Here is a 27,527-nt window from a genome sequence, read left to right on the forward strand (position 1 = left end):
CACCCCTTTTTTTTTTTAAATTTTGGTCAAAATATATTAAATGATTGCACAGTTGTTATTAAAGTTTAACATGCTTTGTAGCATTATTGATTTGTTTTTTGTTCTAAATTATATTTTTTGTGAATTCAGGTGTTTCCTTTCATTACACATTGTTATATAATGTTAAATGACAAAGTTAAATCTTTATGAACACCAAGTGAACTTAATTGTTTAAGTGCACAGTAAAAACTCTTAAGTCTAAGTTAAGAACAATTTGAAGTTCAGTTTGTGGCCAACAGGTTAAGTATACGTTGGGAGAAACATTTTAGGGGTGCAAAATGATTAATCATAACTAATCAATTCTAGAATAAAAGTTTTTGTTTACATCATATATAATATAAATTATATATAAATATAAAAATGTATATAAACATGTAAATATTTTTAATATATACTTACATCTGTTTGTATTTATTTTTTTATGTAGTGTATGTACTGTATGTGAATAAATCATACAAATATTTTGGGTCAGGTGGAAGACCGCAGTATATTTTAATAGTCCTTCTGGTGCAGATCATTTGTCTTGTAAAATACTTCAACCTGAACAAGCCAGTAGTTCGGCCACCCCTCCGAACATCAGATTTTACGCCGCGCTGCCTCTCCCAGCGCCATCCAGCATGATTTAGTGCAGTCCGGTAGTATTTTGTTAATGTAAAAGTGCTGCACTCTGTAGAATTGGGATCTGGGCTAAACGCATTTAGAGTTTGTGTTCTGTGACTTTGCAGTTCAGTTTTAATTGAATTCACTCGCCGTATTGACTGCAGTCTCAGCTGGGTAAGAGCTTAGCTACCAAACCTGCCAAACTGCGCTTGACATGTGGACCTTGTGCTTAATTCACGGGTTTATTTGAAAGCAGACGAAGTTGAGCGAGTCTGAAACTGAGATGGAGAAAGAGATACCGTACGAGATGAATTCTCCATGAGCTCATGATTTGATGATGCGTGTCTTAAAGGCATAGTACACTCAAAAATAAAATACTTTCCTTTATTTCATTTTAAAATTGTATTACTTTCTTTCACAGCATGTTTAGTGTTGTATTTTCAATATTTGATGTCAAACATGGTGTGATTTATCTTAATGCACAATGATGCAAAATGCCATTGGTTCTTGCTTGACTTATAACCAGATGTAATGTTGTGAATGGTACGGTAGTATGGGGGGATTTTAAATAAATCGACTTTGAATGATAGCACATATAGACTATGTCATATAGACATATCTTTGATGCTTTTATTAGTTGATATTAGTGAATATCAGCAACACATCTTTTTTAAATATCCTGGCTCTTTTCAGCTTAAAGGATTACTCTAAAGGGTTAATAAACACAAACTAAAGCCGATGTTGTAGAAAGTCTGGCAAACGATGATAGCGCAAAAATTGTAAAAACTGATTATTTCCCACAATTAATTACATTATCTTAAAGGAGTGTAACTACTGTAGCATGTAAATAATGCACATAAATAAAGTGAGCAAGAGCGCTCAACAATTATATCTAATCAACAGGCACGTGAAATCTAGCTAGCAGGTTGCTCAAACAACAAAATCACCAGCTACTTACTTTAAAATTGCAAGAACTGTAGACTTATACAATAACAGGCTTAAATAAACTCAAAACATAAGTCCACTTACAATTCTCACGGACACGTGTTTTATCAACTGGCTATCCTCCAGACAGTGACGGACCACGTCTTATCTCATTTCGGCCATGCTCGTGTGAAGCGCGTCTGCGCTATTCTTCGAGATGTTTTATCAACTGGCTAGTTATCATCCAGACAGTGACGGTCCGGACCACCTCTTTCTCATTTGGCACGTTATTCTCCGAGATGCACTTGACATGCCTTTTGTGCAGTGATTTTTTTTTTTTTGACATCCTAGTTAAGGCGGTAGGGTTTCCAAGCTTAGGCGGGCCGCCTTAACTGAAATGTGCTGCGGGAAACCCTGCGTAATCACATTGAAAGGTCACGGATGACGTATGCCAAACTACCACCCCAGTGTTTACAATGTGGAGAAAGAGGAGTGTTCAGACATTGTCGTATGTGAACACTAATTAATGTCTTTGTGTTTATTGTTTAAAATGGTCCACAAGTGTGCATTTCATTTGTAACGTGTGACCTATCGACATAACTACGCAAATACGTAAGGTCATGCTGGCGTGTCACACGGCTAGTGAAAAACCAGAAGTTGTGGTTTAAAAGTGCATATTTTGTATTTTTCTTGTCAAAAATTACAATTGTTTCGCTAGATAAGAGTCCTTTGAAGCTGCGTTGAAACTGCAATTTTAAACTGCATTAAAAACTGTAAAGTTTTTGGGTCCAATAAAGTCCATTAAATTGAGAAAAATCCTGGAATGTTTAAAAAAAAAAAAAAGTATTCTCGACTTAACAAAGTAATAAAAAACTTGGATGCAATGGGGTGAGTAAATGATCTGGATTTTATTTTGATGAAAGTGGAAAATTCCTTTAAAAATGGGGCACTATCCAATGCCATTACTAAAGCACATAAAGGGCATCCATCCACCAAAAAGTCATCCATACAGTTATTAAATGTCTTTGCAAATAATGCAATTTTTTGTGAATAAAATATTTTTACCCTTATAAACTTTAATCTCTGTCTTCCAGCATCGGTCATGCACAGATTCATGAGAGAGTCGAGTTGAGAGACAGTATAATACGATAGTTTCTGTATAAAACCCATCACTTCACTTAAGAAGTCATTTAACAATGTGGATTAGTAATTGATGGATGAATGCATTTTTTTGAGGTTTAAAAATGGGCCATATCATAATAAAGCTGAGAAGAGCCAGCATATTATTTAAAGGACAAGTTCGGTATTTTACACTTAAAGCCCTGTTTTCAGATTGTTTATGATGAAATAGAACGTTTTTTACTGAAATTTTCAGGTGTTTGTTGTTTCGCTTCTCACCTCTATAATGGGTGTATAGGTGCACAAGAACAATCCTTCCTAAAATGCATTAAACTCTCGTTTACAAAGACGTGAAACTCACCGAGTGGTCAGGGGTGTTCACTGATATGCTCACACAAAAATCGCTGCAAAAGATGCTTTCCAACAGGTGTTTTAGCATTAGTTGTAAACTTGTGGACCTATTTTTCCAAACGCCTCACACCCGTATATTCCTCCATTGAGAGCTTGAATAATAAACACTCCAGCCCAGTTGGTGGCGATAATCCGCATTTGCCAATTGCAAGAATACAAAAGTTCCCGGCGCGGACTAATACCGTACCTCACAGCACATCTAATACAAGTCAATGGAGTTGGACAAAAACTACAATAAAACCTGTTAGAATGCGTCTTTTGCAGCAATTTTTGTGTGAGCATATCAGTGAAGACCCCTGACCACTCGGTGAGTTTCACGTCTTTGTAAATGAAAGTTTAATGCATTTTAGGAAGGATTGTTCCAGTGCACCTATAAAGCCATTATAGAGGTGGGAGGTGATACAAGATAATATGCATAATATGTCCAAATTTCAGTCAAAACCGTTCTATTTCATCATAAACAATCTGAAAACAGGGCTTTAAGTGTAAAATACCGAACTTGTCTTTTAATATAACTCAGACTGTGTTTGGCTGAAAGAAGAAACTCATATACACCAAGAAAGGCTTGAGGGTGAGTAAAGCACAGGTTAATTTTTATTTTGTGGTGAACTATTCCTTTAAAGTTTCAGACTTGAAGTGTTTGTACAAACTTTACTTTCTTTCCTACTCTGTGAAGTCTCTGTTGAGCAGATCTTTATACCTGATCCGCTTTCACACTGTCCAGATGTGACTTTAACAGCTGTAAACATCTACAAAGTCCTTTAAAAGCAATGACCTCATATTGAAAACCTCCTTTGAAGAGCATATCAAGACGTTCCCTAAATCTATAAAGCAGAACGTTTGGAATAATAAAGACGTTTTAGCTCCGATCCAGCCTCATCTTCAGGTTTCCCTCTGCTACCCAACAATACTTCTTTATTCTTGAGCGTCTGTTTCTCCCGTGTGAGAGCCATGTGTTCTTTAGATTAGAGTATTGTGGAGAGATCCTTGAGTTTCCAAGCTCGCATTTTTTCTCACAGTAAATTCCTTTTACTCACCTCCTTCACCGTTATTTAATAATAGCCTCTATTTTCTTCTTAGAAGATGAGTGTGCTAAAATACAGGCTCATTTGACTGATCTGGAGTCAGTTTTTTCATGCAGCCGGAGGCTATTGGCAGATATGAGATTGAATGTCTGAGTGATGGGCACTCAGTGGTTTCTAGATCGTAATGCCAACTCCAATTTACCTCCCATGAGGAGCTTGATGTATCAAAATCATAGTATGAAGTCCTTTTGTGTGCGCTGTTAGTATGTGTGTGTTTTCAATCTCGTCGGTTTTTACAGAACTTGTTCCGGTTAAACATAAACTGATGGATAACCAGTTCAAGAAGTGGGGGTAAAACTGAGAAATTATCTTGTGTTTGATCTCATTGTCTGTTAGTAGTTAAGTGGAAAGTTCAGTGTGTCTAATGTACTTCAGGCTCTGAGTTTGGGTATTGTGGCTGTGATCTGTGTATCCATAGTTCAGCCTTTTTTAAACCATTTAATCATCATAATGGGAGTTTTGTGGTTTTTCGTCCATATGTTACTGTAGCTTTGAGATCATTTGACTTCTTTTTTCGAGGGCGCTCGATGTGAAGTTCGTCACTCACAACATGTATGTAGCCCGTCATTTGTGTGGTTCCTTTTTTTTTCAAAATATGTGTTCTGCACTTTGGATCATGTGTGCATCACGTGTTTTGTCAAAATAAGTGCCTACTGCAGACGCGTCTAAAGTGTTTGTGATAAAAGAGACGCTCGCGTTTGCCAGATACTTGCATAATCTCATGCGTAATCAAAGTTTACTGGTAAGGGAATGTCTTGCGTGTATTTTGTGAACGTGAGTGTCTATTTTATTATAAACGGTTGTGACGCATGTGCAGCAGGCACTTATTTTGACAAAACACATGATGCACACAGGATCTCTCGACATGCAGGACACATATTTTGGAAAAGGGAACTTATTTTGAATTGGCACCCCTTGGGTAAGCAGTCACAAGCGGCCACTGCATCTGGCTATTAATGGTTTAATGATTTCCAAAGACAGGTTACAGTGTGTTTTTTTTTCTTTTGTGACAGTAATTACTTTATGCTTTAAAATGGCTTGAATGTAACTCTACACCCATTTAGTATACACGGATATATGAATATGCAAATATTCCCCTTCACCACTCTTTCACACCACTTCAGACCATATATATATATATATATATATATATATATATATATATATCTATATCTCGAGTGGTAATAACTAGAAGTCATAACTGACATTTCACCAACTTTACAGAACAGAACAAAAATAACATGGTTTGATCTTACTTTGTGTACTAATTTCAACCTTTATTAATCCAAATTGATTAATATTTCACTTGTGTCCTTTTGGCCACAGAAATAGCTCATCAAGAGCTTACATTTAATATGCATCATATATATTTCCATATCTGGTTCTCACCCCTCGGTATGTAAATATATTCTACATTATTCAGTTTCAGACACACAACTGCTAAGTCCGGTTTCACACAATGCATATGTAAACTGCACATTTGCAGAACTAATCTTTTAGCGCTGATGTTAACAGGTTACAGCATTCACACTGTGAGGATTACAGAAGTAGAGCTGAAGCAGCTGTGTTGCGATCATTTCAGCACAGAGACTATGTGGCATCCATGCATTATATCTATGGCTCAAAACTACTGATCCACGCGTTCAACTATAATAATGTGATTGGTTACTTTTCTCCAATTGCATGGAGAAAATCCTCAGCAATGGTGTTAAATAATGAATTTGCACATGGTTTGTCTAAAGGATTATTGGAAACACCACATAGACATATAAACAACAATAAAAACTTCATTTTCTTTTTAACTATTAAAATATGTCTGTTTAATTGAAATAAAGTGAAATAAAATACAGGCAAAATATTAGTTGTATATAAAGTATTAGTGATTAGAAATGTTGTCGGAAGTCTAAGTTGAGGCACTGAAATTAATAACTAAACAGAATAAAACAAAAACTGAAATAAAAATAAATGTAACTTAAATAGCAATATTATTCATAGCAAAGTTACTAAAAATGAAACAAAAATTTACATAAAAAATATAAAAATATAAAGGAAAAAAATACAGTCAAACTACAACAAAAAGTAAACTAACTGTACTCAAGTATGATATTAAGAGTTACATATACTGTATACACAGTTTGGATTTGTGTTAATGAATGTCTGCAATGGTATGTAAAAGAAACACTGTGCTTGTGTACTCCTAACAAACTAAACAAATACATTTATACATATATATTTTAACCTTACAGGCTTTCTCTTGTGGGAAAATGGAATAAAAACACAGATAATGCATTTTGCTTTCTAATACATTATAATAAAATCCTCTGTAGAATAACTGTGTTCCCTTCCTGAATTATAAATAACAACCGGCTTAATAAACCAATAACAAACAACTCATAACTGTTATGTCTATAGTTTAGCTGTGTTATGTTATGTCTATGATCTCTTATTGTGTCGTCATTGCACATCAACTCTCATATATTATTTGCCTTCCCAAACATCAATTGTTGAATTTAATAAGATAACTGATTATGTTTTGTCAGAATTGCAGGAAAATTTTAAACATTTTAAATCAATCAGCAATGTTATTTAGCTCTGTATGCTGTTATGTCCCAAAGTGTGTTAATAAATGTAACTACGACTGTCTGGGGATGAAAGTTCACATAGTTTCTCCGTTGACCCTTCATCGTCATCATATCACTTACACACACATTTAATAAGCTGTGTATCTTCATAAGATCTACTGTTACTAACACAAAACAGCAAATATAACTCAAAGAGTGTTTGTGAATCTGTACTCGCTATCATGATTGTGCATGCATCACATCCATAACAGCACTGTTATCTGCCAGTTGTCTCTTATGACAACAATACAAATTCATCCTGATTATTGATTTCATTGCACACTTATTTATAATTGCATTAGGATGTGATAGCTGAAAGATCAATCATAATAATATTTGTCTTATGTGATCAATATTAGCATGTTTACATCGGGTCTGGTATACGTTGCGTTTAAATTGCATCCTGTATGCATTTAAACCTGTAAAACATGCGTAGATAAGACAAGAAAACACATCTGTTTGTCTTTATCCCGGGATAATCAGGACGCTCACTTTATCCCACACAAAACCCCAAGCCCCAGTGTAGCATATTAGACTATGTATAGTAGCTTTCTGCTTGGTGTCAACTTTTTTACATTGTAGATTGAATATACCACAGTGTAAATGCTATGCCATCTGCTGGTTGGCACATTTTTATCATCATGAACAGCTTGAACCACATAACAACATCATTTGAAGACGGGATGTTTTTATCAGGGTTTTACAGCTGTGATCTTTAGCATGGCCTCTGTGTTTGTCTCTTTTATCTTGTGATATGAAAGATACTGATGGTCTTATGTTCGTCTGCCACACTGTTTTACCTCGAATATCTTTCAAACAAACAAACACAAAGACTCACATGTGTCTTTCTCTCTGGTGCTCACGGGGCTTATAATAAAACAAAGCCCTCGCTGAATGTCATCTTTTATACATCATCACTTGATTTTATTCTCACACGGATTCTTTACATCAGCAGCTGTGTCAGTAACAATTTTCTTTCTTTGGGTCTTTTAAAGCTATAAACGCGTTACTGTCTGACCGTACACGACTGATGTAAGCCATTGTCAGACAGCTGGAGGTGTGAACTCTTTCACTCTTTACTAATCTCATTTCCCTCTGTCTTACATGAATCTCTTCACAATGCATTAAATAGATGTCAGTCATCATTTCAATTGAGTATAATTCAATTCAGTTTCATTTACTGTATATAATGCATATATTATATAATACATTGTCTCAGAACAGCTTTAACGAAAATTTGTATATGCAATATTACATTTTATAATGTGAATACTCACAATTTCACCTGATTTAAATCTATAATGTAAACTAATAATTTCCTCATGTTTGATAGCCGAGATGATGGCTAATACATGTATGATTACATAATGGGGCGGTTTCCCAGATTAATCCAGGACTTGGCCTTAGTTATATTAGGACATTATTTAGTATTTACACCATACAAAAAACTAGTACAATAAATACATTACTGGTGTGCATCTTGAGACAAAACGATAGCACTGATATATGTTAAAGGTGGGGTGCATTGATTTTTGAAAAACACTTCGAAAAAGGGAATCGGGCTGAGTACCAAAACACACTTGTAGCCAATCAGCGTTAAGGGGCGTGTCTACTAACCAACATTGTTGCCTTTTTTGTTTATATCTGGGGTGGGTCTATCAAAAGAAGGTACATGTTCTATAGGGGTAGGGGGGTGTTTGTTTAGATGATTTCAAATATCAACTTTGGCTTTCAGAGGTCATGCACCCCACCTTTAAGATATGTCAGTGCAAGGTTTTTGAAATTAAGGCAGCTCAAACATGCATTTTTTTCTGGGACTAGTATAAGCCCTGTCCAGGAAACTGGCACAATATCGGCTAAATTCACAAAAGTTTTGTATAATTAAAAAAAAACAGTTTATTGTTTGGAACATGATACTTCTAATATCAGCTTAAATGATTGTGACATACGTCATTTTTTCTTTCATTCATTTAAATAAGGGCAGTTCTGGGTTTAAGCTGGTACCATTGAATTTGTTTAATAGTTTGTATTTGTGGTAAAGCTAACTGATCCCAGATCAGTCCTCCTGGGCGATTTCTCTCTAATGGTAACAGTAATGACCCATTATTTGTGCGGTGAATAGCATCACTGTTCCCAGCAAAGCACCTACTGTACAGGACAGATGCTGGAGAAGTGCTGCTCTCATTTTCCTCCTGTGGAGACTGCTGTAATGGACCACAGTCCTCTGTGTTTGTGCGTGTGTGTGTGTGTGTGCGCAAGTGTGTAATTAAACCTTAAAAAACATAAGGCCACTAACCAACAGCACTACATTGTACCATTTAATATGTTTTGTTAACTCTTTCCCCACCAGCATTTTAAAAAAAGTTGCCATTCAGCGGCAGCATTTTCTTATGATTTTCAAGAAAGTTTAACGGCTTCCAGAAAATGTTTCATCAAAAAAAAAAAGTTTCATCCAAACTTTATTTGTTCTCTTTTTATCACTTCTCAAATATTGATAGGTTTTTCAGACATACAAAATGTTGAGCAAAAAGCTGAGATAATAGGCTTTCGTTAAAGATTAGATTCAGAACAATGATCAAAACATATACAGAGTTTTTACTGTTTTTGTATCAGTGGACGCTTTAGTGTTTTATAAGTTGGGTAAGAGCACCACCTAATGGATAATAGCAGAAATATGGATTGCCATAAAAACTCGTCATTGGCAGGGAAACATTTTCTGTTAATTGATGATATAACTGGGCCAATGGGTGGGAAAGAGTTAAACTGAAAATCTAAGTTTAAGATCATTTTATGTAATGTATTTTCTTTGGAGGGACGCGAAGGGATGCATCCCGAAACATTTGAGAACCAATGAGTTAGGGTAAGGGGGTAGAGATTGCATTATATCAGTGTGTGTTCTCACAAAGAAAGCTGTACAAACGTGTGTGTATGTACATACAAACAGAATTTTAATTAGACTCCTGTGGTGCATTTAAACTTAATTTCACACTTTGACACTATTCAAACTTTATTCGTAACAATTCTCCATGCCAACCTATGAGAACAGGTGCATCAAATCCAGCACACACACACACACACACGTTTAAATGTGTGTCTAGTGTTGGTTTATACAGATTTATAATCAGTCTCATGGGATGAACCATCATCTGGGCCTGTTAAGAGTTTGAGAATGATTGAGTGTGTTTATATCTGTGTAGACTGGATTTGAGAGCGAGAGATTTGATAGCGGCTTTTAGTTGCCTATTAAGCTGGATTAGAGTTGATGGCTTTTATATTTCTTAGCTTGGTGTGTGTGTGCGTGTGTGTGTTTAGTGAGCTAAACTGGTGTGTAATGATGTGACCTGGACACATTTTGTGAGGTTCATCCATCTACTTTCTGTGAGCTTATTGATTTGTCAAATTCAAAGGCAGAACTTTATGTACTGTACAGTATAACACATTTTTCTTGTGGGGTGCTTTGACAAGATTTTGCATCACCCTTACCAATTTGCTCAACTGAACTGGAACTGAATTATTGTTTTATTTGTGGTGGATGTGACCCCTACGAGCCCCAGACTGAAGCTCCGCTCGGTGAAAATGCCACCCGGTCGGTTATCTGTGCCTGATCTGAGGTGACCCATTGTGCCTGGCCTTTAAAATAGATTGTGTGTGTATGACCTCTCCACTGACCCTTAAAACACCACAGAAACATCAGCAATGATCCAGTGAGTCAAAGCCGTTCTGCTTTTACCATCAATTCTCTTAATGGCACCGTTAAAGATGCCGGTCGTCTGTACGCAGTCAGAATTACTGTATTTTCTGTATAAAGATAGATCAGTTGTGCCGGTTTAAGAGGATTATATTTAATACCTCATTAGTCCTCTCCCACTGATGGAATCATTCATTTTCAGCCTCCATATGGATTTTGCCTATTACAAAAAGAGCCCGGAAAGAGTCACAGCCACTTTTCAAAATGAAAGCAAAGAGAAACTGGCCAAATGAAAGACTAAAATGTACTCAATAAGATGGAAATTAAGAGCACCAGGGGGATTTTTTATCAACCAGACATCTCTCGACATGATTCTGTCTAGATAATGCTAAAGTTTATTCTCATTTTAGTTTACTTCTTGTCTTTCTCCAGTCACATACCGAAACCAGACCTACAAATTAAGCGGCAAATATTAGTGTTTTTTGATTTTCTGTCTCAGTCTTCATTTTGTTTAGTTTAGTTTTCCTGTTACCCTCACGATATGGACCTCCCTGCCATCCGCCTTATGTGCCTGGAGCAGGGACATCGAGGAACACATTAATGACTTTTTTTTGCCTCTGTACTTTTCTCCATGTTGGCCTCAACCCCCCTACATAAGCACAGTTGTCCTCGAGGGAGCTTCACCGCATTCGTGGAGTGGGCGCTGGTATCCTGTGGATCTCTGTTCACCCTTGAGGAAGTCACCGGCCCCACTCCCGAACCAGAGACCAGCCAGCCTTCACCCCGGCCTACATGGAACATGAACCAGAGCCCCAGATGGAGAGCCTGAGCCTGCAGCGACTTTGGAGCCAGCATCTACTCCGACTGAGCACGTCATCTCCTCATAGCCCGAGCCTCTCCAAAGGTCTGATCAGGTGCGTGAGCCAGCAACACTGTGCATCGCTCTGGCAGTTTTGTTCTAGTACGAGGGCTTTAAGGGAAGCCCCACCCACACTCCCACCACTGAGGGTGAGCTGCAACTGTCTACTGCAGGGCTGGGCATACCTCATCCTGGAGGACCACTGTCCTGCAAAGTTTAGTTGCAACCCTAATCAAACACATCTGAAAAATCTAATCAAAGGCTGCAGGATGACTTGGAAAAGACTTCCAGGTGTGTTTAGTTAGGTTTGAAGCTAAACTTTGCAGGACAGTGACCCTTCAGGACCAGGAATGCCCAACTTCTGGTCTACTGGATATTTGGACTATTTAACAGGATTACTGCTGTCTCTGCTGGTCCCGCCCAGCTCTCCTTCGTCACCAGAAAATATGCCATCTCTACAAGAGCCCCACCCAGCATCCCACTCCCTCCTCCTCTGTCGAGGTCAGCTAGTCGTTTAGCTTTGGGTCCTGCCGGCACCTAAAGACCCCTCAGCTTACCCTCAGTTTGCTCTGCGAGTAGGGTCGGTTGAGCCTCAGGATCTCCAGCTGCCAGCTACTTCAGGGGTGGTGTTCTGCATGTCTCTGCCTCCAGCCCCTAAGCCTAGACTCCACCTCGGCTCTTCGAAGCCATCGGCTCCACCTTGGCTCCTAGCTCCCTTGTCTCCATCATGTCATGTCATCTCACTAGCTCCACCAGTTCCCCTTGCCTCTGCCTTTGTCTTCGTCCTGCCTCCACCTCAGGACTCCACTCCTCTGGCAATGCTTTGTCACTCTGTCCCACCGGCTCTGTTGGGCTCCTCCTTCCCTCTGACATCACCTCAGTCCTCAGTTGCTCTGGCTTCACCACGGGCCTCCAGATCCCCCCTCAGTCGCCTGAGCCTTCAGCTCCATCTTGGCCCTTCAGAACCTAGGCTTGGCCCTGGCTCTCCCTTTGCTCGGCTCCGCCTTGATCTCCACCTCCAAAGTCTGTGTCACCATTGCTCGTCCCTAGGTTGTCGAGTGCCATGTCTCCACTCTTGCTTCTCCATCGAGTGACTTCACCCTGGGGCCTCAACCTGGCTAGTTTCTGGACCAACACTTTGCTTCTCCTGCTCCAGGCTGCACCCTGCTCCCCCCACCATCATCACCACCCTGGCTCCATTGACTGTCCTCATTTTCTGTTGTTTGCACCCCTCACTACTACGGTTTAGTTTTTGTTATGGAGCGGGTCGCGCCTAGGAGTACTGAGGGGGGAGTACTGTCATAGCAGAACAAAGAAATGTATACAAGTTTGTAACATTTTTGGGTGAAGTATCCCTTTTAATGAGCACAAACACTCCCACACGCGTCATTTAATAGTGTTTCATTTATGCAATTCAGTTCGATTTGTGTTCATATCAGCAGCAAACCGTACCCCAGACCACCCTTTTTAAGCAGACTCGGGTGCAGTTTGCAGGTGCCCACTCCAGTTCGGAAAACAGTGTTCACATCATAAAATGGACCCTGACCTCTCTTGGCACTAAACAAAAGCGGAGACTAAGGAGGAGACTGGCTATTACACCGCGGGCGTTCAATACTTTTCGAATAAATCAACGACTGGAGTCAATTATTCAGGATTACATTTTATGCGTTAGTTGTCACAGATACATGTGATCAGATATGCTAAACTTAGTTTTAATTTTTTGACAATTTTTGCCTGGTGGACAATAAAACAAGCATTATCAAGAGACTTGCATTAACACTCACTCAGTACTGACTTCAGTTTTCCCAGATGAACGTCACACACATTTTCTTCAGCTCATTTAATAGTTTTGGGTTGGATGCTTTCTAAAATTAATTTCGGCAAATCTAAAAAAAAGACTGAAGATATTAAGATAAGTATAATAATTATAATGAGATAATGTGTGAGATTTATCTTGTATAGACGTCCTAATGAATTGAGTTTTAATTAGAAAACATTTCTGTGTTTTCTGTCTACATTTTAAGCGTTCAGGGACTTCATTTGATCAGTATAATGAATTGCAGGATGACCTGCTTGTGGACTGCCTAATGATGAAAAATGTGTAAAGTAATTCATTAAGACACTATTTGTGAATTAGCGGCAACATTTAGTGTTTGTGGATGTGTAATATTTCAGAGGATTAAATGCACTAGACAATCTCTAGACTTTGAGTTTCTCATCTTATGATGGAGGATTGTATTGATAGAAGTAATAAAGCACGTTTGATGCAGCAAAACATCCTTTCAAAATTTCAGCTTTGATGTCAAACCCTTTTTCCTCTGTAAGCCAGTGCTGGATTTCTTTAAACGAAACAAGAACACAAAATGAAACACGCTTTCAGAAAGGGCTCATGGGTGACTCCATTAGAGACTGATGGGAAATGGGAGTTTTGACCTCTGTTTGTCCAGTTGGCTTTGGTGACTGATCTGTTCATCTCTCTTGTGTCTTCAGTCACCGGTACACACACATATACACACAGTTTAAAGCAGCAGGTGATCTCAAACAGTCAGGTGTCATTATGGTTGTGATGATGATGTTACATCATTCTTGAGACCAGATGAGATTAAACCTCCTCATATTTTTGTCTCTCATCTCTTTGATATTTTCAGTGGCAGCGTGACTGTGTGAGTTTGGTGAGATGTCACGGCGTCTTAAGAGCTTCTGTTTAAATAAGATGAGCTCGGCACACTCATGTGATATGCTGCGGGGATACACATGTGCTCTTTCTGTGTGTCTGAATTACAAGTGGACATTTTGAGTTCTGTTGAAAAGCACGTTGGTTTACTGGTGGCCATCTTGCTACCAGGCAGATTTTGCTTACTGTATAGAAAACGCAGCCTACTTTGTTTGCACTTTGACGTTACTTTCGCAACAAATAAGCATTTTTATGCATTGCAATGGAACAGTTATAGTATGAAACTACTGGGGGAAATTGTTGTGACGGTAATCCTGCCTTACTGTTAAAAAAAAACCAATCATCAATCAATACAGAATGTCGATTGTCTGGGCAAGAGGCTGTATACAGTGTTGCTTAATGCGCTTTTCAACCTGTAAGCATTCAGCTGAAATTACTTTGAATAAAAACAATTTAAAGCGTAACTAGACCCGTGTTCAGAGCCTGACTCCACCAACTGGCAATATTTGAAAAATGCAGACCCCAACGGAGATAGAGGGGACGAACTGAGCTCATACCAAGGGTGTGGTGAGCTTCAAATTGCCCATGTAGGGTTGTACCACTTACGTCACGCGATACCTCAACATCCAATAGGAAAATTCAACTGCAGTAGCCACAGTTCAACCTGAAGAGGGGAGCACTTTTATATTGTAGCATTGAAACATTTTTTTGACATTTGGGTATAAAGTAACTCAAATCAATGAACAGCACTAATAAAGCCCCATTCTTACAGATCATTAACTATAAAAAGTTGGTTTGAGGCGTCAAATTCGCGTGTACCGCGTCTAGTTTGCTGCTTGAACAGTTTGAGTTTACTCGCTTCATTCGCGCCTGAAATTCTAGTCATCGAGACATTCACGCGGAAATTCGCTTCTGCGACTCCGCTTGCTTCCTGTAATCACGTCACTACTAGAGTGAGCTCCTGAATGGTTTATGCAGCGCTTTTTTTCTCCGAAGTTCAAATTTTTCAACTCGCACGAACTAGACATGCGAATGAGGCTGAATCGCGTCTACCGTGAGATCCTAAACACCTCATTTGCGCCGCAAGACCTCCAGATGCACGCCAACGTGTCTTCACATTGACTTAACATTGAAATCACTCGCGCTTGACGCCTCTACGGCGGCTGGTGGGAATGCAGCATAAGACTTTCACTTGGTTTTGAGTGCCCTCAGTAAAGTCCCCTCAACGTGGGAAGTGGGGGTTTAAATCTTTCCCTATAAAATGGGACACCACTATCCACACGTATTCCTACGCCCCATGACGCTTTGCGCGATTTATGGGTGCGACTTCCGGCGGGTACTGTCACTGAACCGGGGGCCTGCGTTTCCATGATGATTACGGTCATAATTTCATGTATGAACAAGTGTGAGGATGAAATTAAGAAGTGTCCTGATAGATATATTCAATCGTTTCATGTTGTTCCTCGGGAGTGACAGGTCTTCAATGCGCAAATATAAAAGCACAGAGACATGCCGTATCTCTACAGTGGGAGAGTCAGTCAAGTGTTTAATACATGGAATATACAGAGGCTTCTTCTTTTTAATCTTTTCAGGTGATGGTTTAAAATGTCACAACTGTCCTGTGAAGTTTTTTAAAAACTGCAATTTTTAATTGACTTGTTTGAATTTTTATGGAGACACATCAAGCTTCACGCGATCCGACAGCAGCAGTAACTAATACTTCTCATTCAACATTGTAAGATATTTAAACAAACCATAATAAACATATTAAACTCCTATTACATGTTTTCAGTATTGTTTTCGTTTTATGGAAATATTATTATGCAGTAGATAAGACATGAGCTTATGAAATTATTTGCTTAAAAAAATTATTTAAAACATCACAAAAGTAATGTTACGCGCAAGCACATCACAAACTATTAAATTGACTAATAAGCAGTTTATGTCGTAGGCTATATATTCTGTACTGTAATCTCATGTTGTAATAATATATAGTAGCAGAATAAATAAATCAGCATATTTTTATCAGCCTAATATGTTGTTTTTGAATAATTATTGTATTTATTGTTCACTGTCAGTTTCTATTAAAGGTTTTACTGGATGGATGTGTGGATAATAGATGCACGTGCGCCACATAAACATTAAGTTCTTGTGCGGGTATTATAGTTAAAACAACTGTTTTGTAGAGATTTACTGCGTACCTGAAAAAAATGATTCATTGAATTTTATTAAATTTTTTAAGGTAAGTGCTTGCAATCAATATATTTAAGCTACATTTAAACAAAAAGATTAGTAAAGTAAAATAAAATATAAAACTTTTGTTTGAATGTAGCCTAGATGGATTGATTGCAACCACTTACCTTAAAAAAATTGATTAAATTCAATGAATCATTTTTTTCAGTGTATCATCTATTATGGCAACCCCTAACTGCACAAGTTATGCCGGTCTTCCTGGATTTCATAATAAGCATTAAAATGCCAGTCAAAACAGCAGACTCGTATCCCTCGCAATAGGACTACCACTAGCTGTAGCGGCTCACCGGAAGTTTTACCCATCTGAGCTCAAAGATGGCGTCGCCCGCCTTTACTTCAGGAATAGTGTGGATATGGAAAGTAGCGTAGCGAATGTGCACACCTACGTCACATGCAGCGTGACTATTATTACTATGATTGAACTCTCGATAAGCCCGGGTTATCGTGTTCATGTGAACGCCGGAACACAAATCCTGAATATTGACAAAACCTCCCAGATCAGATGTATATATGATGGACAGACTCTCTTGAAGCAGTCGGGAGACATCGTCAGATAGCTTCGTCAAATATTTTCTAACATTAGTCTTCAAAACTTCACGAACACAAAACTTGTGTTCAAACTAACATATTCCAACAATTTCCAGAATGTTAACATGCTCATTATTAAAATATAGTTTTTAAATATAGTTCTAAAGTATAGTTATTTTCCAGCGGCATCCACCATCTTTGTTGAAAAGTTTGACTAGCTCGCTGAGCTCGCAAGGTATCCTGGGTAATTTCATCTCTCACTTCATCTTGCTTCTTAAAGTAATGGGACGCCCTACCCCTACACGTGCAAAAGCGAGGGTTAGGGCAAAAATGTATGGAAAGGGGAGGTATTGGGACGGGCCCTATAACCTCAACATGTTCGCGGCATTACGTGATGTTTATCAGAGAAAGACTACATTTCTGTGTGACCCTACGGTCTTTAATATGTAGTATTAGTTTATCATCATTGTGCATGTGTTTGTTGTGTATACGCACACACGGTCAGTCGTGTAGTGTGTCACCTTGTGTGTTTTAATTAAGTACAGGGATCATTGTGAAGATGTCATCAGTACACCAGTAGATTATCTGGCTCTACAGCAGGTATTAGATGTACCTCTCCACCTCGCTCTGAAGTGTGGATTGGATTGCACTTGTGTGAAGCGGTGTAATTTCAGATTACATGAGAGCTTTGGACTCTGATGGCATTACGGTGTGTGAGTGTGTTTGTGCTGAGAGTGGGCATCTCTCCCAGAAAAGCCTGTCTGCTCGGGATTATCCTGTAAAGCAGAAATCCCATTCTTTTCCTTTTTACTACATGGTGTTGAGCAAGAGAATGAAATGGAGAGATTTATCATATACAAAAAAATCCTATAAAAATCATTTACAGTGTCACTTAGAGAGATTGTGTTTCTTTAAAAAAACAAGGTTCATCTATGCCTCACGGCAATGAAGAGCATTTGTACCACTATTAAAGTCAAATCAAATACTGTTTCTCTGTATATCCAGATTTTTTATGCAGTAAAAATATATTATATTGAGATGAAATGTAGTCTGCTGTCTAATCACTATGAACACAATGAAGGATTCTGTTGCTTCCTGCTAAGCATTTTATTGCATTTAAAGTCCCTGCAAACTGGAAGTTGCGATCGTTCTTACTTCCGTGTAGTGATGTATTTTGGAATGAAACATAATGGGCCCTATTTTACCGATCTAAGCGCATTGTCTGAAGCACACAGCGCAACGTTTAAATGGGCGTGTCCGAATCCACTTTTGCTAATTTAACGACGGAAAAAATGGTTTGTGAGCCGAGCGCATGGTCGAAAAGGGTTGGTCCTATTTTTCTGTACTCTAAAAATGTAACAAACAGGAGATAAAGAATTTACAAACGGCTCTCCGCACGTTTCAGCACTTGGACAGTGTCACGAGTTTTTTTTAAGCATTACTTAAAAATGTTTCTCATCTCACCATATCCACAGGTACAGAGTCATCATATACAATAAATCTGTGAGGTAGCATTTAAAAAAAAAATTAAAAATAGATGCATTTGTTTAAAGCAAAGCATTTATTTACTTTTCCAGGCTACAGGTGATGCAGCTCTTTACGCCTTCTAACGTCTCATAATCGGTCCTCATTTATGTCCAAGAGACTCAATAATAATATTTTACCTTTAATCCTTTAATCTTTCATATTTAAAAGGGTTTTTGTGCTTTTGCGCATTCATGTATGTGATAAGCAAACCCGCATTGTCGTGCCGTTTATAGGCGCGTATTTCTAATGCGCTCATTAAATAACAAAAAACATATTGCGCCATAGACTTTAAACTTTAGAGCAGGTTTTTGTTGGTCAATGGCGTAGTCTATTTTAGTTGCCTCAAAATAGCAACGTGCCAACAATGCGCCTGAACTCAACTCATTTTCAGACCAGAACGCCCATGGGCGCAAAAGGGGGCGCAAATGCATTTGCTATTTAAATAACGTGGCACTAAACGTGAAAATGATAATTGCGCAGGGTGGAAACTAGCAAAAGACACTTGCGTCACGCATTGCACTGCATTGCGCCGGGTGTAAGAGAGAGCCCTATATCACATGAGGAAAATAGTGGGTGTGGCTTGTGTTTTCCACTGTGCTTTGATTATAAAAGTAGGCGTTTCATTCAGAAATGGAACTGGCATCAGACTCACAGTTGGAGGGGGCGGAGTTAACAATGCCATTAGAGAATGATTGTTAAAATAAAGTCACAATAAACATTAATTAAAAAATAAGACTTGCACAGATTAATTGTTTATAATAAACACTGCAACATTACATTAAAAATAAGATTTGTCCGTTTTGATTTCATGGGGACTTTAAGTTTATTTGTGTATCTATGCACTGAATAAAATTTCAGGCTAAAATTGTTTAAGCCCATAGGTGTCTTCAGTACTCATGAACGCTTCCTAAAGTACTTTTCATTGCAAATTTACAGGGTGTTATTTTAGGTTTGTAATGCGAGAGATATTTGGGGGTACAAAGAACAGGTTTGATTTTGTAATGACCACTCTGTGTTGACCTCTGGGGTCAGGACCATTGATCGGCACGTTAAGAAAGCCTATGAACCATGACAGAGAAAACAGACGGCGACACTAACATACTTGTGTTAATGTGATGAATGAGGAATGGCTGGATATGTGACACCAGTTCTATTCTTTCCTCATCTATGTCTGCCCAAAGAAAAACAGAGCCTTTAAATGTAAACGAGTGCAGTTTCAGCCCTTTAAAGGGCAGAAGGAGAGAGAGAATATTCCACTATTTTTAAATAATTATTTACGTAACTATAACAGAGAAAAAAGCTTTGAGAAAATTGTGTAAAGTAGTTGCTTAATAATTCACTTGTATTTGTTCATGCATACTTTGCTCTGGATAATTGAATGCTATTGTAATAAATTATTAAACAGAACAAAAAAAGAATCAGTTTGTTTCTTTCACAGATGCGGTAAAATGAAACTGAATAAATCACCAGTGACTTTATTTCTTACTCTATCTATCTGCTGTGTTTGCAGGCAATGTGGTAGACATTTACCAGAGGGAATTTCTGGCCCTTAGAGACCGTCTCCACTCCGCCGAACAAGAAAACCTCAAACGCTCCAAAGAGCTCAACCTGGTGCTCGATGAGATCAAGCGAGCCATTGCTGAGAAACAAGCACTGCGGGACATCAATCGTACCTGGAGCAGTCTGTCAGGTAAGACATCTGTAGACTATGCACACAGCAATTACATAAAGTGTCTTGGATTGTTTAAAGTGTTCGGCAGGTGCATCATACAGGTGCGCAGAATGCACTTTATCGATAATATTGGTTGCTTAAAACTTGTTGCATCTCAGCTGTTTATGACACAGTGCTAGAGTGTTTCTGTCCAGTCACTGCCCTCTGATTTTTTTAGGTCAGGGGTCGGTTTGTCTATGATTGGTTAATATACGTTATCCCAGGACTATGACAGACGAGCATTTAAAAGTGACTGGAGGTGTTGTATGTTATTTTCAGATGAGACTAAGCTGAAGTTGTGGAACGTGACCAGCAGTAAGAATGTTCTTCAGCTGCCCAGCATCTTCCACCATCTGCCACACCTGCTTGCCAAGGAGACAAGCCTTCAACCAGCCGTACACGTTGGCCAGGGACGCACCGGAGGTTAGTCTATATAAGACAAATATACCATTAAAAAACGAAACAAAAAATATAATACGTAGAAGAAAGCATGACCTGGTAATGAGCTCCTCTCTGCTCATTGATAGCGTTTGAAATATTTTCTCCTCAGGCTTATCGAGTTCTGTATAAATCATTAAATATGGGTTAAGCTCCTCCAGTGAGTTGTAGTTGTCAGATTAGCTCAATTCAGTATTGTTGAGTATCTGGTTTGGATGTCTCTAAGGCTAATGTTGTTGAATGCGCAGCAAACATCAAAAAAAAAAATTTATTTAACGTTAAATGTCAAGAAAATGCTTAACTTAAAAAAAAACTGAAATCGCAATTACGTCCAAATCTTTGTATTTGATATTAGTTTGATTTTGTACTGTAAGTTTATGCTTTGGTTATTTAATATTATATTTCATTTAAATTAATTCACAAGTAGTCTCACTTAATATAATAAGACTTTATTCTTGCCATGAATAGCTTTAGAAGCTGGCATGGCATTTAAAGAAAAGAAAGAATCAATTCAGTAAATTCAAAATGTTTTTTAATTCCTGATGATAGTGTGTGCTGTGTTTTTATTTGATTTCAAAGAACATCATAATGATATGAAAGCTTATTGAGGTTGATTGAGGGCCATATTTTAAAGACTTAATTCTCTTAGAAAGTGTTGTGTTACTCTAGCTCAATTAGTCGAGCGCTATCAGTTTCCAGATAACCTACCCACTGATCAAATATACACTGCAGGTCGATTTAAATAAAAATGTCTGCCAAAGGAATGAAATGTATTGTAAATATAAAACGTTGTGTAAAGGGATATTTTTTGTTACATATCCCCTGTCATCTGCCCTCACTCACCGGTTTACATCACCTAAAATCCTTTAAACCCCATCATCCACCATCTTTAGATAGAGAGATCTTTATTGTCCCATACGGATAATCATTTCCACACATCATTTTCCTTTGATTGCATATCAAATATACAGGTTGAGGTCGAGTAAATGATTGCGTTTTCATGCACAGAATAAGCGGATAAATATAAAAAAAATTGCTTTTTGTAGAAAACTGTTTTCATGCGTTTACATGCAAATCAATAAACCGGCTATGCAGAAAACTCTGTTTACATGAGATTTGGAGATTTGTCAGATTTCTCGCAGGCAGTTACGTCACCGCCTATAGTACATATAGTCGTTCAAAATAAAAATCTGTCTTAAGCTATACTATTTTATCTCTTCTCATGTCTGCTGAACCCGTGAATGTGTAACGTCGAGTGCAGACTTTTAGGCGTTACTTTGCCCCTCCGCGTGTGACGTTTATTTTTCAAACACGGAGACTTACGCACATGAACAAAACTGCGAGAAAGTCAGTTAAGGTGTTTACATGCAAAGCAAAACCAGGGTAATGAGCAAAAAACTACCTGTACCGATCGGTTTTTGCTCACGCCATTTATGGGCTTTCCTGCATAAAAGAAAACCGCTTTACGTGTTTAAATTAACCCACGCGTATCAGTTGATTTAAGCAAATTCACCGTAAGACAATGATGACAAAATTTTACAATTTATGTGAACTATCCCTTTAACTTCTACTGCTTGGATTGACTATAGCTACTAAACTGCACTAAACGTAAAAAATAGTAGTAGCCTAACGCATGTGCAAGTGTAACAGCACGCAACCCTTTCCAACCACAGTCAGTGATTATATATTGTCTGTTGGTATACGATTACCATGATATTGAACTGTGAGAAGAGCTCTCTGATGAGCATTGATATAACATAGACTTCATTTCAGTCTCATTATTATAGTTAATGCATCATTGTTTTACTGTAACTGGATATGATCCCATTAGACTGAATTGACTTATTTAAGCCGAACATTTGCAAAAATGCTGATGTAAATACATTGTTTGGTTCAACAGACCTCAAGTTTTATTTCTGGGGTCCACAACAGTCCTCTTATGTAACTTCCTTGTAATTTGAAAGGTAGTTAGATAATAAAACTGCAAAAGTGTCCTATAGGGAAAATTTAGTACAAATTAATTTTCACTTCCTGCGTTTACTGTATGCGATTCACCCACCTCATATCCACAAGATACTTCATTTCTGCTTCCTCACCCGCTCGCTTATGAAAAATACAGGGTATCTCTTATTATCTTGTCTTGGCTTTAGTCCCGGCTATGTCTGGGTCTCTGTCCGGTCTGAGTGGACAGTAGTCTGGGGTGTTGTCCAACACAGCCCTGCGGCCCGGCAGGGAGGAAGCGTTCTGCTGTCCCACAGGCCCAGCAGGGCAGCTGGTCTCCGTCCAGCTTTAATTAAGATCTTAAGCTCTTAGAAATGCAAATGTGCAGTCAGATAGAAGTGCCTGTGCATGCATGCATACAGTACAGCGTGATTTAATGGTAATCTATGAGACGTTCATGTAAATGAAGCTGATGAATATGTTTCTCATTATCTGCAGTGTCGATAGTGATGGGTGTGCCCAGTGTGAAGAGAGAGGTTCATTCCTACCTGACGGACACGTTGAGCTCGCTGATGTCCGAGTTGAGTCCGGCTGAGAAAGAGGACTGTGTCATCGTTGTCTTCATTGCAGAGGTAAGTAAAACCCATAGTGTCATTTCATAAGGTGCAGGGTTTAATGTACAGTATATAACTATTAGCGTATAACATCAGATGCTAAAGCTAGCGTCTCAAATGCTAATATAATAATAATAATAACAGGTGCCACATTTTACTGCCAAAATTGCTGACCCATAATAACACATCCATGCCCTGCTGTTCAGCCATTAGCATCTAAACACACACACATGCTAATGAGTGTCTAATGAAAATCAGAAAATAACTCAATAGTTCATGCACACCTACATTATACACACCTCAGTGTACAGTAGTTTCACCTGCAGGGGTCGAGAAGCAACATACAGAAAGACCCTGTCGTATAGTATCATGTACAGTTGTATTGACTATACTGTACAGTATTTTATCTTAAAGGGGCAATATTCTATTGTTTAAAAGAACTTGGTATTTGGTGTAACACATTATTTTCCGCATACCGTACATTATTGTTGCTCCTCTATGCCCCGCCTTTCTGAAACGCATTGATTTGTACAAAGCTCATCATTCTGAGAAAGCGCTGTATGCATCGATTGGCCAGCTATCCTGTGCGTTGTGATTTGGCCGAATACCTCAAGTTCGTTAACGGAAATGTGACGCTCCTTACCGTGTTTGGAAGATCAGCTCCCAAAGCAATAGTGAAAGCCGCGGTTGCCAGATCCACATCTCAAAACCAGCCTAATGGTTATTCAAAATTAGTCCAAAAGCAGCCAAATGATTATTCACAGCCCAAATACCAACAACTAATTAACAAAATCCTACCATCTGTAACCCACTGAAAAACATCAACCTGCAGAATCAATATAATATAGCCCAAATCAGAGCTCTGCTGAAAGGGAGTGCACCTGGCAACAATCTAATTTAGAAAATGCAGATGACCAAGCTGATTGCTCAACTTGAACAGAAAGTAACAGATTGGTAAGGTAAGGATAATAAAACATAAAACCATGTCTGCATTCGTGACTGTGGAAACAACAAACAAGAAGCGCTACTGGACATGGCTTAAAACTCGTGTTTGAATCATCAGTAAGAAATGTATTTAAATATGAAAACATAGACTAGTTACAGGCCGTGTTATTCTGTCATGTTTTTTCCCTTTTTCCCCAAAACGCGATAAGACGGCAGTCCTCCTCCTCTGCAGAATGTAATAAACCAACTTAACCAATCACAGCGCACCATTCCACGCATTGTAAACAACAATGGCGGCACATTAAATACACACAGAATCCTAGTTTTCCTCATCTACTTTGTACTTCGTGATCAACAATCAAACAAAAACAAAATAATACTTTTGATGGCATTGATAAACTTGTGGTAGTTTTCTGTGACTGAAACGTAACGTAAGCCATCAAAATCTAATAATTTACGTGAGAGGCACTCGGGCGAAGGAAAAATGTTGGCTGTTGCTTGTTCCCCTGACAGCATCAAGCTTCTGTCATGCTAACACATTGACCCCAGATGATCTTATCAAAAACTTTCCATTATTTTACTCAAAATCAATGAAAATTGAGCAAGACAGCCGACCACTGTGAAAAATTAATGTTTATTTTTTTTTATCAGTGTATACTGATGAATGCACATTTATATATTGATTCAATAGATTTATAGCATTTTGAAAAAAAAATTATGGATGTATTGCATTTTGCGGAATAAATGATCAGTTTTTATAATAAATCTTTGAAAATAAGATTATGGATTTGAAATTTTTATGTTATTGTAACCTAAAGATGCTATGTGAAAGTTTGTAACAGAAAAAAGTGGTTTTTATCTTGTCACTTTCTTGGTATAGAAAACACATTTTTACCCAAACTAGTCAAAATGGATTTATTGCGTTTTGGAACCAAACTCTTCAAATGTTTCCATGTGTTTAAACAAATGGAAATGATTGTTCCACATGTGTCCGCTATAACCGTCACACTGTTTAGTTCATGTTAATTAACATTGACTCTAATAATTGAGGCTAGTGCTGTGTGTACGTGTGTGTGTGTGTGTGTGTGTGTGTGTGTGTGTGTGTGTGTGTGTGTGTGTGTGCGTGTGCGCGTGCGCGTGCGTGCGTTTGTGTGTGTCACTCATCCTCAGAACTCACCTTCACTTTTCAGCATAGTTTAAGCACTTGTCATATCTAGTTTTTATTATTCTCTTATCTTTTATAAGGGCATGTGATGTACGCCACAGGATGCTGCCCATCTCTCTTTCATGTGCACGATGCTAAATCTGCTTCACTACATCTCTCTGTCAGTCTAATTTTATTTATCTCTTCTTTCACTCTGTTTCCCTGTCATCCTGTTTTCGCACTTTCAAATGCTATTCAAGAAGACTGATTTGCATAGACACAACATGGTAAGATGCTAATATGACAAAACCAAAACAGATGGTGGAGAAAGACGTGTACTGTTACTATTATTTGTCTAGAGGATAAAACCTAAAAAACAAACCTTAACCCCACTGCAGGTTTTTAAAACACTGTAGTAACCACTTACTGTACGACACGCCAAAATCCACTCAGAATCACATGTAAACCACATGGCAACACTCCCTTTAGCACTAAGAACCACCTAGCAACTGCATAGCAACGCACAAAAACCTTCTGAGACCACCTCCATCTGCATAGCAACAGACAAAACCATGGCAACCACAAGCAACACACTAAAACATTTAAAATATCATAACATCTGCATACAGCAGCAACACACTAAACCCCTCTGAGAGTAACCTGACAATCTTCTAGCACACACCAAATAACCTGTAGAAACACCTGGCGACTACATTGCAACACCTAAAAAATTCTTAGAGAGCAACCTAGCAACCACATAGCAACACACTGAAATGTTTCAAATCAATATAGCAAACCCCACTGAGAATAACCTGATAACCACCTAGCAACGCACTTATACCCTCTGGGAGCCACCCATAGATATGTATAAAGGCTAGATGTGTTACGGCGGAGTCTCTAACGTCATCACCTGGCGGCCATCTTACCTCAGACAGCTCGCTCACTCGTAGCATTGTCTTTTAATGGTGCAGGTACTTTTAAATGACCATTACTTGCTAAATTTTCTACCAATTTTCAAACGGTTTGGTTTCTTACAAACGTTATTAACGTATTTTTTTAGTTTAAGTATGCAGATGTTTATAAAAACCAAACCGTTTGAAAATTGGTAGAACATTAACTCTTTCGCCGCCATTGACGAGATATCTCGTCAATCAAGAGAAAACGCTTCCCCACCAATGACGAGTATTTCCGTCTTTCCGCAATACCGCGATTATCCACCGCCCTTCCTCACCTTTGTAAACCCGGAAGTATTGCTCTATGCCAAGCGGCTGTATGTCCGTGTCTGTTTTAAAGATCGCTCTGAATGGGATCTCTATGAAAAGTCCGTCACAAAAATGGAATTATCTCTGCTTTTTGCTCAAAATGTGGTGTTTTTGCGGAAACCTACCCATATTCAAAAGCTGATTACAAATGAACTACTAAAGGTAGGATGAAACGTTTTTTTTTTTTTGAAAGCAGAGGGTCTGTTCTTTCATTTGGTATATTGTATGTTTATATATCTGAAGAAAAAAATTTTCTGGAAGGCATTAAACTTTGGTGAAAATCATGAAAAACGCTGGCGCTGGCTGGCAACTTTTTAAAAAAATGCTGACGGTGAAAGAGTTAAGCAAGTTATGGTCATTTAAAAGTACATGCTCCATTAAACACAAAGCTACGAGTGAGCGAGCGCCCTGTGCTAAGATGGCCGCCAAATGCTGACGTTCCACTCAATTGGCCAGCAGCGCAGGTGAGACATCTAGCCTTTATGCATATCTATGGAGCCACCAGACAACAGCATAGCAACGCACTAAAACCCTGTGAGAACAACCTGGCAACCACATAGCAACACACTAAAACCCTTTGAGATCCAAATACGCACAAAAACAGTGTTGGAACAATCTGGCAACCACATAGTGATGCACTAAAACCATGGCAACCATAAGCAAGACACGTGTACACACACACACACACACACACACACACACACACACACACACACACACAGACGCACGTATGTAATTACAGTAGTGTCTTGCTTTGTGGTAGGCCATTGGCTATCAGATGGTTTTAGTGCTTTGCTATGTGGTCACCAGGTTATTTTCAGTTTGGTTTAGTGTGTTGCTACTGTATCCAGGTGTTATGTTTTTGGTGTGTTGCTATGTGGTTGCTATGGTGTTGTAAAAAAAATTTGTGCTTTGCTATGTGGTTGCCAGGTTGTTCTCACATCGTTATATTGTGTTGCTATGTGGTTGCCAGGTTTTTTCAAGGTGTGCTAGGAGGTTGTCAGGTTATTCTTACGGTGGGTTTACACCAAACGCGAAGTGTGCAATCGCATCGCGTTGCTCGCTCTAGATTACTCGCGGGATTTAACGGGAATTTTTCGCTCGGGTTGAATATTTTCAACTTGGCCGAAGACACGTTTGAGGC

At 38.5% G+C, this 27,527-nt stretch overlaps 1 protein-coding gene across 1 annotated transcript in view; it reads left to right on the forward strand.

The window, feature by feature from the left end:
• mgat4b (alpha-1,3-mannosyl-glycoprotein 4-beta-N-acetylglucosaminyltransferase B) overlaps positions 1-27,527 on the forward strand; it is a 154,696-nt gene that overhangs the window by 69,657 nt on the left and 57,512 nt on the right. The window contains exons 2-4 of the mRNA XM_073854046.1: positions 19,839-20,018; positions 20,319-20,462; positions 22,917-23,050. Of these exons, the coding sequence (XP_073710147.1) occupies positions 19,839-20,018; positions 20,319-20,462; positions 22,917-23,050 (458 nt within the window). The remainder of the gene's footprint in view (positions 1-19,838; positions 20,019-20,318; positions 20,463-22,916; positions 23,051-27,527) is intronic.

Source organism: Misgurnus anguillicaudatus, chromosome 16, assembly GCF_027580225.2.
Source record: "Misgurnus anguillicaudatus chromosome 16, ASM2758022v2, whole genome shotgun sequence".
In the NCBI taxonomy this organism is placed as follows: Eukaryota; Metazoa; Chordata; class Actinopteri; order Cypriniformes; family Cobitidae; genus Misgurnus; species Misgurnus anguillicaudatus.